The sequence below is a fragment of the Citrus sinensis genome, chromosome 2 (genome assembly GCF_022201045.2).
Source record: "Citrus sinensis cultivar Valencia sweet orange chromosome 2, DVS_A1.0, whole genome shotgun sequence".
Taxonomy (NCBI): domain Eukaryota; kingdom Viridiplantae; phylum Streptophyta; class Magnoliopsida; order Sapindales; family Rutaceae; genus Citrus; species Citrus sinensis.
The window spans coordinates 2,363,117-2,374,557 of NC_068557.1; the positions used below are offsets into that span (position 1 = coordinate 2,363,117).

General features: G+C 32.3%; 1 protein-coding gene and 1 long non-coding RNA gene across 2 annotated transcripts; both read right to left on the reverse strand.

The window, feature by feature from the left end:
• Window positions 1–1,448: 1,448 nt before the first annotated feature.
• Window positions 1,449–3,445, reverse strand: LOC127900209 (uncharacterized). The gene is made up of 3 exons (XM_052434546.1): window positions 2,648–3,445; window positions 2,470–2,556; window positions 1,449–2,333 (listed from the first exon to the last, which is right to left on the reverse strand). Exons 1-3 carry the CDS (start codon window positions 3,443–3,445, stop codon window positions 1,449–1,451), a joined length of 1,770 nt encoding a protein of 589 aa, XP_052290506.1.
• Window positions 3,446–5,241: 1,796 nt separating this feature from the next.
• Window positions 5,242–6,597, reverse strand: LOC127900430 (uncharacterized). Its single transcript, XR_008052547.1, has 3 exons — window positions 6,480–6,597; window positions 6,264–6,317; window positions 5,242–5,567 (listed from the first exon to the last, which is right to left on the reverse strand). It is a non-coding gene; the product is annotated as an uncharacterized LOC127900430 (long non-coding RNA).
• Window positions 6,598–11,441: the final 4,844 nt, after the last annotated feature.

The window sequence follows — 11,441 nt, forward strand, 5'->3', positions numbered from 1 at the left end:
GAGTGAAGCCACCATCTTTTCTTTTGGCAAACCAGATAGGCATGGGTGAAGCCTCAAATCAGCAGCCTGTAACCAAATATAGAAGCCATGCAAAACAAATCAATAACAGCCGGCCATAAACCGTACAAGAAGAGTAGCATAATCAACATCAACAAAACCGATACGTGGGAAAGCCACACGCATCGCGTGAAATAAAAGCTGCAACAGCTAAAGGAGTAGCATCCCCACCAAGCAAGATTTGAGCATCCCAAACCCATTTTAGCGCGACAGATGTCATAGCCAAAACACTTTTATCACCATTTTGTTGCAACAGGAGCGTCACATTAGGTTTTTAGCATTGAATTTTTAAATTTCATCGTTGAATGTTTTAACGATGAAATTATTTAGCGACGAATAATAGTTCATCGCTAAAGATACTTTTTTTTGGGGAGAAAATACTATTCCGGGCTCCAAATGCTTTTAGCACAAAATACTATTCATCACTAGAAACACTTTTAGGGATGAAAATACTATTCGACGCTACAAATGCTTTTAGCGATGAAAATTATTTAGTCACTAAAAGTATATTTACCAACGAATAATATTTCATCACTAAAGTGCTTCCATTAACGAAATAATAATATTCCTCGCTAAAAGTAGTTTTAGCGATGAAAATTATTTCTTCGCTAAAACATTTCATTTTCCTAACATTTAACTCTTACTGCTATTTTTAAAATATTATCATTTTTAACACTAAATTACAGTGATAATTAACACCACTATGATAAAAAGAGATTTAATTAATCTAAATCAATTATTATTATTATTGATGAAAAATACAAAAATAATTACAAAATTTAATATCTATTTTTTTGAAAGAAAATTTTTACAAATGAATATAAATTTATAAGTTTAAATTTGGCCCCCCTTAAATTTCCTCTTGAGATCCACCCCTGATCTTCTACATCTTCGCGATAATGAATTGCAGCTGCCGCAAATAAACACACAATAATTAGTTAACATAATAAACTCAAATATAATAATAATGTAAGTTGTAATGAATAAGGTAAGTAATAACAAAAAAAAAAATAAAAATGTTAAAAATAAAAGAGGAAAGAAGTTGAGATTAAATTAGAAAATGAGAATTATATATTTAAGGATGAGAGAATTAAAGAATCAAACTAAGGAAATGAGAGAATGAGAGAAAGAAAGAATAAAAGAAATGAAATAAATAAGATATATATAGAGAACTGGAGTTTTTAGCAACAAATTTATAAAACTTAATTTTGACAGAAAATAGTCCACCAAAATTTTTAAAATTTTCACATTTACTGACAAAATTAATTTTCAAAGGTAAAAATACACATTTAGTAACGAAATAAAATTTTCGTCGCTAAAAGCCATTTTAAATCTTTAAATTAATATGTTAATAATAAAAATGAACATGTGTGCAGTTTAATTTTCTTGCATTAATTGGTTGTATTACCTCTAATGGCACGTGCATGTGCTCGAATTTTTCTTAAAGTACGTAGTTTTTGATCAAGAAGATATTGTGAACTTAAACCAAGATGAGCCATAAGAAGGCGAACATGAGTTAGCAGCTCCCCACCTTTACTAAGGTGCTGACCATGCTCATTCCATGTACTCTGAGATGCTGCATATGCCAAAATTTCAACCCATACTTCACTTATCATTTTCCACTTTTTATCGTAAGTCCATCCTTCCGCTGATGCCAGCCGCTGCAATTGCTGGCCAAGCCAACGTCCAGGCGTTGCAGCTGATGGAAAGTAATTTGGGGTTTCCCACTCTTCAGCTGTCATCTGCAGTGGAGGAGAAAACCCCGAAGCTTCACTACCACTTCTATGCTGATTATAGTCACCAGGGATGATGCCACGACAGGTATGCTTATATATTGTCTCTAGTAAATCCGTCTCTTCGGGCATCAGAGATGGACACACTACTAGAAGATAAAACATGTAATCCGACAAGCATTTGCTAATTTTGCAACTCCGGCGGAGCCTATCAGGATTTCCATGGCAATGTTTGTCGAGATCTTCAAGGTAACAGAGTTCCGTTGCAATATGCCAAGCAAGAAGGTTATAGCCGTACGGTTTTAAAGCTGTGCATTCAAGTAACCATGACGCATTATACCTTTCTTCAAGCACATAATCACCTCTCCCAGAAGACATTATCCTTTGACCCTCTACAGTCGAACAAAATGGTTCCTCAGGTTGTTTAACAACCTTATCTACCTTCTCTTTCAGCTCTCGGAAGATTAGGTTCTCCAAATCATCACTTACATCTGCCCAAGTCACGTTCCATTGATTCCTCAAAGTTTTGTTGATGGCAAGTAACTGCTAACTACAGCAGAAGGTTTGGTTTTCTCGCCTTTGATGCAGTAGCTTAGTAAGTTAAGTTGTCCCATTGATCTGCACCACCTCTTGTGATTGCCCAATAGTGGATGCGAAAAAAAGGTAGCATCGTAAGTACTTCTATCTGGGTGGTTTCTGTTGCTGTCCTTGGACAGATAAAACTTTGTCCAATCGGAGAAGACATGTAAGATAAATCCGTATAGGTCTGTAAAAATAGTACCAATTAGCAATAAGCAAGAGATGATGATGTCAGCCAATGGGTGTGCGGGAATATCAATGAGGATTGGGAACAACACCAATGCAGTAACAGAGGATAATAAGCTAAAGCAGCGTGCCGCGATGCCCGATCCAGAATAAATCATCTTCGCCTTGGTGTAGAGAAAATCGTACATGAACCCTAACTCAAATGCTGTTATTTTGAAGATATCTTTTTCTGATATTTTTTCTAAGATTCTGCTGCGAAACCATTCTACTTCCTCACAGTCCAAAAATTGGCCCGTAAATAGAAGTTCACATTGCCGAATAAGTAAATGGCGAACGTCATCAGTAAAATCTGCGAGCGGGAATTTTGTTAACCTCTCTTTGCTTGAAGAATAAAGAACGAAAACTCTCTCTCCGAACTTAAAAGCTCCAACAATAAGAATTGGAGTGGCTATGTATGTAAGCACATTGGTACTCCAGAATCGTAGATATACGTAAACGGCCACCCCACATTGAACAACAAGCGAAAGAAAATGCCTTAGCCACAGCTCATTGTCTTCTAAAGAGAAAGCTGTGATTGTATCCGGGCCACCAAGGTGAATTAGAAGAAACGGTGCCCAAAATGCCTGGAGCTGGAGTTCGCCATTTGATTTCGGAGATTTGTCTTCACGAGCATTGTCACAGCTCGCAAGTTTGCTGAGGGCAGCAATTGCCACCCAATCTGCTGACAAGTACGATGACCAAACAAGAAATTGTATCCAAAATTTTTCCGTGAATTTCCTTCTTGAACCAAATATGGTGAGGATTGTCTGGAAAGCAAGGCTAAGTAAAACCAATATTCGTATTTCCCATTGATTCCAAAAAATTATTGCTTCCTCTGAAAAAGATTGCATGGCTCTGAGATTTTTCTTTTTTCTTTTTCCTCCTGCAAGAAATTAAAAGGTTTAAGGAAGAAAAAAATTTTAAAAATGGACATACTAATTAATTAAATAAATACTAATAAGCCAGGGAACCTAGCGGGTTAGAATAATTAAAAAGGATTGTATTTGGTTATTAAGGTGAATTTGGCTAAAGTTGAATGAGAATGATGCAGTTGTTGAGGATAAGATTACAATTACAGCCATAAAAAAAAAAAAAAAAAAAAAATGCACGGCGTGTTATAACACAAAAAATGGGGTAAAGGGTATAGATATTTTCACCCCACTATTTTTATAAACCACCCCACCTCCACAAAATAATTACAATAAGTTCACCATATTTTATAAAATTACAAATTAATAATAAGTTTGAACAATTAATTAATTAATTAAATTATTTTTATAATTTTTTTTAGTCTTTTAACAATCAATATTTAAGGTTGTTTTAAGATAAGTTTAATTTGACCGTTTTACTTTTATAGTATAAAATAACCAAATTACCCTAAGAAATATATATATTATTGTAACTAATTCATTAGCCATTTAGTTTCATGTTTTATATAAAATTTAATAATTTTTAATACTCCCCATGTCCTAATTATATCTTGTTAGTTTAATGGAAAATTAATAATCATATGAATAAAGTACTACCTATACATCATTAAAACATAAAAAAATTTGAAAGTAAATTTTAGATATTTTGATACTTTTACCTTGTGAGGGTAAAATAATCATATTAATTTATGTTAAAGCAAACCTTATTGATCAAATATAATAAAAAAAATATAGTCTCCTAAAGAAGATGAATATGGATTTAATTGATTAAGTTTTTAAATTTCTTCTTAATTTGAATTTTTAAAAAATAATGTGCATTTGTGGTAAAAAAATTTTAAAAATGGGGGTGGGTTTAAAAAATTTGTGGGGTGGAAATTATAACCACGTGGGTAAAATTATCCCAAACCTTATTAGTAGTGATTGTTTATTTATTTATTCTAAAATTTTCTTTATTAATAATCTATTTACAAATGTTTTTGTTTTTGCATCTTCTAGAAAAGATTTCACGGCTCCACGATTTTTTATTTTTTTCCTTGCAAGAAACTAAAATGTTTAAGGACGAAAAATTAAAAAAGTTGACATACTAATTAAGTAAATACATACTAATTAGCAGGGGAAGCTAGCGGGATAGAATAATTAAAATGAGTGATGATATCTCCACCCACATTTTTTTTGTAAATCCACTCCATTTTTAAAAAATAATTTTAAAACTTGCACATTATTTTAAAAATTTTCAAATTAAGAAGAACTTTGGAGAATTAATTAATTAAATATGTCCCAATTCACTTTTCTATGACTTGGATTGTTTTAACATATTTGATTACAAAGATTACTTTGACATAACTTTAAGTTAACTATTTTACCCTTATAAATTAAAATTATTAAGAATATACTTTAACTTTAACATTTTTCTAATTTGAACCAAATTCATTATTTCCAATACTACTTTATTAGTATGATTATTATTTTTTAGTTAAATTAACATAGTGTTTTTATGGCACAATTCTCATATAAATTATTAGACTGTCAAATTTATGTAATTTACATGTAAAGATATAAAATTTATATTAAAATTAATGGTCAAAGAATTAAAAAAATTAATAAAAGGATTTAATTGATTAACTGTACAAAACTTTTATTAATTTATATTTTTTAATTGTGATCTTACTGTAATTATTTTCTAAAAGTTGGGTGGAAATATTCCCGTCCAATTAAAATGGATAGAATTTGTCTATTGGGTTACAACGAGAATTTGGTTGAAGCTGAAGTGGAGCTGAGAGATATTTAAAAAATAGACGATATTTTAACTACAATGTAGAGATATTTTGAGCCAAACTTTTTGTGATATAACACCCCAGTTCAAAATATATCCGCTTGATAACAAAATTACCCTAGAATAACAAATTTCTTCAATGTATACTTTCTATTTCACACACATCATAGCTTTCCAAATTGAAAAAGGAAGCAGCACAGTCTTTCATTGCAAAAGCAAAGCAGCAAGGAGAAAGATGTCATTCGATGATGGAGCACCATTAGGAAACTACTGCAACCCAATATAATCATATTGATTATTGAGGGAGAATTTGAGAGTTGTAATCACAGATTTATTGGAAAAGCTATTGTGATGATATCCTCTACTTAATTTTAGGATTTACTTTCTTGTTTAATATTGTCTGCTTTACGTATATTTGTACTCTTCCTATTTTGTATATTTAATTTTCTTTGTAATTAATCCACCCATAAATAGATAGTTTCTTGAGTCTTCCCATTGTTGAAGACCATTCAATATTTCTTTGTCTCAATTTTCTTTCTCTAGATTTTACAGATTTCAACAACATAAAATAAAATAAAAACTGCGATAAAGTGGTGGGGGAGAAATTGACTTCAAGAACAGCAGAGGCTTTTATAATAGTCTTAAACTTTTCAATGACACCAGTAGTAGTGAAGCAATTCCGTGAATGAGAATGATGCAGTTGTTGAGGATAAAATTATAATTTCAACAGAAAAAAATTATAAATAGGAGTGTTATCACACAAAAAATGGGGTGGAATTATATCATCCCACTCTTAGGAGCGATTGTTTATTTATTTATTTTTAAATTTTTTGATTGTTTTGTAACTATTTACTTCAAATTTCCTCTCCGGAAATGGAGTTCTGTGCCTTGTAGTTGATTTTTAATCTAATAATTTAGTCCTGATAAAAAAACAAAGTCGGGAGATAGAGAGAAAGCAGAACGTACCTTAACTTTTTTATAAATACACTTGAAAATCTATTTCTGCTCCAGTTGACAATTCTATTAGTGTTGCCAGCCGTCATCAAAGAAAAATTAAAAACATTAAGACGGGAAAAATAAAAAATGAAGCAAACGCCAAAGAAAGTAGAAATTAAACAATCACTTGCCATTAGAAAAGAAGTTACGGTAGATATCAAGTGAGATAGTTTATGAGAGGCTTACCAGAGATTGTTCTGTAAGGTGTAGAAACAACAGGGGAGCCACTGAGCTATATATTTATTTAACAAAGAAACAAAAACAAGAGCAATAGACGGATGGTATGCATTTAAGGTTAAATTTTCTTTGTGGTTTATGTTTTATGCTTTAGATTTCTTCCTAGCAATCAAAAGCGAAACGAGCTTACTTTAGACGAGGTTTAAGAATATTAAATGCTTTATTCTTAAAACTCTTGTCCTGGAATTTACCTTGTTAAAATATATATTTGCACAATTTGAGATTACAAAAAAGCTTAAAGCGTTTTATCAATTGATGGGAATCAATTTTTACTTACGTTAGATGAGGTTTAAGAGTACCAGATGCTTTGGAGTAAACTTCAATTCATCCCCAAAAGTGTGAAAATCTTTAATTTGTCCTCATTTTTTCTCAGAAAATTAGGGCAAATTGGAGCATGCTGATGAACTTTCTTTTTTTGGTCTTTTTAATAGAAAATGAGGGTAAATTGGTATTTTTATACTTTTGAGGATAGGTTGAAGTTTGTCATTTTAAACAAAGGATAAATTAAAGTTTACTCAATATTATTATTCTTAAGAGCTCTTCGGCTGACTTTATTAGTATATTTTTACAAACGACATAGAAAAATATATTTTGTGCTGAGATAATAAGATGATGAAAGCTTTGAAGAAGGAAATATGTTCAGTGGGAAAGGCAATATATTGATCTATTGAGGACAATTTTTTAATAAAATTAAAGGACAACTGTTTTAAAAAAATTAGATACTAAGTTAGTAAATTTTTTAAAAAACTAGATTTTTTAATTTGAGTTAGTAACTTGAATTTTATGTTTGTATTCTAAGAATTACTGTATCATAAAACAACATTACCTGCAAATTTTCAGCGACCACATAAAAATAATTACTACAGAGATACTATAATTAATCCAAGAATCAAATGATCGAAAATCATAATGGAAACATTTGATCCTCACGTACGTATATAAATAATTGCTATTGATTCATGGATGAAAAAAAAAAAGATAAATTCAAATGCTATTTGTCTAATAAATCTCTAATTATATAATTGAGTTAAGTTACCAATTCTACGTATATTTAATGAATGAAATATTTGTAATAAACATCTGAGGTTTGTGTCAATTAGATTGTAAAATTCTTGTAACAATAATTTTTGTCGGTTAAAAACATTTTGTTGGTGTTGGCCTTTCAATTATGCATATACCGCGGAAAAATTTTGAAAAGCAAGATTTTGTTGTGGCCCTTTAAGATAAAGGGATAAATTTGTAGTGGCCCATGGGTCTAATTTTATGAGCTGGTGGATCCCTTTTGTGCACGTAATGGGCCGGGGTTAATTGACATACTTCAGGCATTATTTTACTTCAATTTTTAGAAGTTTTTTCAGGACTCCCGACTTAGGATAAGATAATCGAAGAATATGATTTTACACATTATTAGCTTATTAGGTAATCGTCTTGCAGAAACAAAACATCAATCATATATTTTTATAAATAGTGACGCGGAATACCGTACCCCCACTTTTTTTGTCGTTATTGTGAAATGCCGTTGGATGTAAAGCTATTCAATCTAACAGTTGAAATTACTTGATAGATAATTGAGGTGTAGACTGCCAACCGTTGAAGCCGGTTATCTTCAAGAGCTTTTCACCACCTCCTTGTTTCCATTTTGATCTTCCTTCTCTCCACGCCCGTCAACTTTTTCTCCAGACCCCTCCTCTGACTTGGTCTCACCCTTATTGCTATTAGATTTCTTCGCACCATCCTCCGATAAGATTTATTGCAAGAGATTAATTTATTCCCACAACTGACTTTTGAGTGAGAAGTAGAAGAAAGCTAAGTACAAAGTGCAAACAAACTCACAACGCAAGCATTTCTTCAAACCAAAGTATTTCGCACATCACAGTTCCAGTCACACAGTCCCCTGGCTTCTCCATACAACTTTTTCCCATAATCATTTTAACAAACAACTTCAATGCATAGAGAAAAAAGAAAAAAGAAAAGGAAAAATCGTTATGTCAACGCTAGGTGATGATGAATTAAGTTTAATTCTTAACTTGGATCAACGACTGAAATGACAGAAACTCACACTCTCTTGTTTGCACGGGATGGCTAAGAGTTGAGGGTCAGTCGGGTCATTGAACCAGATTCTCTCCAAGATTTTCTACGCAAACTCCCAAATTTACGCTCATTTGATTCAACGAAGTTTCTCAGCAATGCTTATCTCCAAATTGTGCCAGAACATGTCCCAAAATTCGGATTTTTAAAGTTAATCTCAAAGAGGCATGTCAAGATTCTGATGGTGTTGGTGATGATGGTATTTGCTAAAGCAAACGGGTGTCCAAAATTAAGTAAAGTTCCATGAAGAAGGAGAAAGAGTATTGGCAATGTTGGGGTTATTTCGATTATTAATAAATCAGCTCAAAGTTTGACGAATTTGGATTTAGGGAGGGGTACTTTGATTAGTGATCAAGCTTTGGAAGCCATTGGGACGATGAGGACAATTCAGGTTCTGAATTTGGATTGCTTTTCATTGATTACCAAACTTTTGTTTTAAGACAAACGTGGCTATCTCTTGCGTGTTGGATCACTTGCTTTTAAATCCAATGACTACATGAGATAAAATTTAGAAGAAAATCAAATTCAAACTACCTATTTCTTGAATTATGAGCACCACCTTTGCCTCATTTTGAGTATGAGACACCCACTCTCCCAGTGATATTTGGACTCCACCCTTTCCTTAGGTCTGCGTGCAGCTGTTAATTTAATATTATTTTAATCGTTTGTAGCCACTATTGAAAGTTGAAATGAAGATACAAGTTTTGGTCATTAATTTGCAGTAAGTCACCAGTGGAATCCAAAAGCCACTTGTCTTTTTACAAATTAAATTAAACTATTAATGAGTTTTGTCCAAAAATGTATTACTTCTTCAATCTCTTTTTCATCGAAGTAAATCTTAGGCTTTGTTGATAACATCAAACTGAAAATTCGTCTTATCTTTAGTAATTGACAGCGTCATGATAAGGATCCAGACGCAATTATAGTGAAAGTCTCAACATGCTAACCGTCTTTAATTTATTGCAAGGAATATTCTGTCTCTTTTGCAATAAGCTTAATATATAAAATAATAAATGTTCACAATGGGGATAAATAATTATTCATTATACTTCGCAACTTTGAACAATGCTGCATATTGTAGACAAAAAATATGGAATTAATTACATAATAAACAGGGAAGATGTAGTAGTCAAAGATTGAATAGGTTTCTTAACAGTTAACACATTCTTAAGATTATGGACCCAAGGGCAACAATTAATCTTAAAACTTAATATATTTGGGATGAAACTAACAACAGAGGTGTAGACCTCACCTTGATTTCACAAATTTGCTATAATTCTAAAAACTTAAGACTATGGTTGCCCTGATTGCAATATAATAACGAAGAAAAGTAACAGCTAGAGTGTCGCTATTTAGTATTGCTACCCATTTCTAAAATCTATGGATGTTTTTACTAAGAGGTCATAGGCTAAGGAGCCACTATCTTAATCCTTACTCTTTAGCCTTTCAAAATCAAGGGAAAGGAAAGCATTGAAATGCCACTTATGAATCACCTTCACGTACCAACAAACCAAAGCCGGAAAATTTTAACTTTCAAGAAGTAAATGAACGATTGCTATTGATATGAACTTCAAGTTTCTAGAGCAAAATTTAATTAGTTACGTTAATTTACACTGTATTTTTTCACTTTAAAGGAAATCAAAGAGTGTAATGGTGCTGTTTTAATGCAACACTAACACATACATAGAAGTGCAAAATCCCGTTGCATTTTGCTATCACATATCTTACATTATTGGTGTGCCTAAATCCTCCCTTCTATGAGCGTACGCAAGCAGTCACACTTTGGGAGTTCTCTTGTGTAGTGTTTCTTTTGAGTTCACTGTGGGTTTATTAAAGCTCGGAAAGATGAATGGGTTTGTTTTGTTTTTTCTGTTTTGGTGTGGCTCTGGTTAAATAATGGAAATGAGAGAACACTTCTTTTTTCCATGTTTCATTTATTGATATTAGTATCTCATGGCGAAATGCATGCGAAACGTTAACAAATGAAAGATAGAAACAAGGTGGTTCAGCTTTATCAAGTCTGCTGCCACAAAAGGTACTGGGTGATAAAAAAGATGAAGTTAAATTGGGCATATTGTACCGGAAAATTAAGAATCCTGGTGGGTTTGACTTGCCAGTAATTTTTCTCAAGAAAGCGTCCTAAATGACACTCGGTTGGATCAAAATTCAGTTATGCACAACAAACCAATCTGGAGTATTTTGTTGTGTGCAGAGTGCGGAATCAAGCGCACTAAATAATTACAGAAAAATAAAGAACACAAAAATTTAACGTAGTTCGGTCATTATGTTTACGTCCACAGGAACAATAGAAAAATAATTTTTTTATTAACAATTATTAGAGTATATTTTTGAGTAAATAAACCTCACTTCTCAGAGCACCCAGTACGCTCGTACACTCTTGAAAGGAAAAACCTCTTGATTGCTCACACTCTCTGATTGCTCACTCACTAAACAACTCTTCACTTGAATTGTTTTCTGAATTTTGGGATACTTGACAATTGAGAATTGCTTCTTTATTTATAAGAGGTCTTTGCCATTTAAGAATTCAATAATTCCTTCACAGCCACTCCACTCCATAATTGTTTGTCGGCCAATTTCTAAGCCTATGCACACACATGCTTTGCCCATGCTCAACAACCCACTTTCTTTACTTTGGGCATGCCATTGTCAGCCACCACAAGTTTTGATTTTTCAACAATTCTCTACATCGATGAAAATTTGTTTAAATTTGAACTGACTATAACAAACAATCATCCCTAAAATGATCCTCCATAAAAGATCCGAAATAGTTGTCATTTCGACTGCCTAACTGGGATTAAGCCA

Bases quoted from the DNA above. Each gene is read 5' to 3' on its own strand.
- LOC127900209 (XM_052434546.1), bottom strand. From the start codon at position 3,445: ATGCAATCTTTTTCAGAGGAAGCAATAATTTTTTGGAATCAATGGGAA. The intron at 2,557-2,647 runs GTGTTGTTCCCA...CTATTTTTACAG, and splicing joins TATCCTCTGTTACTGCATTG to ACCTATACGGATTTATCTTA. The intron at 2,334-2,469 runs GTACTTACGATG...TGTAGTTAGCAG, and splicing joins CAGAAACCACCCAGATAGAA to TTACTTGCCATCAACAAAAC.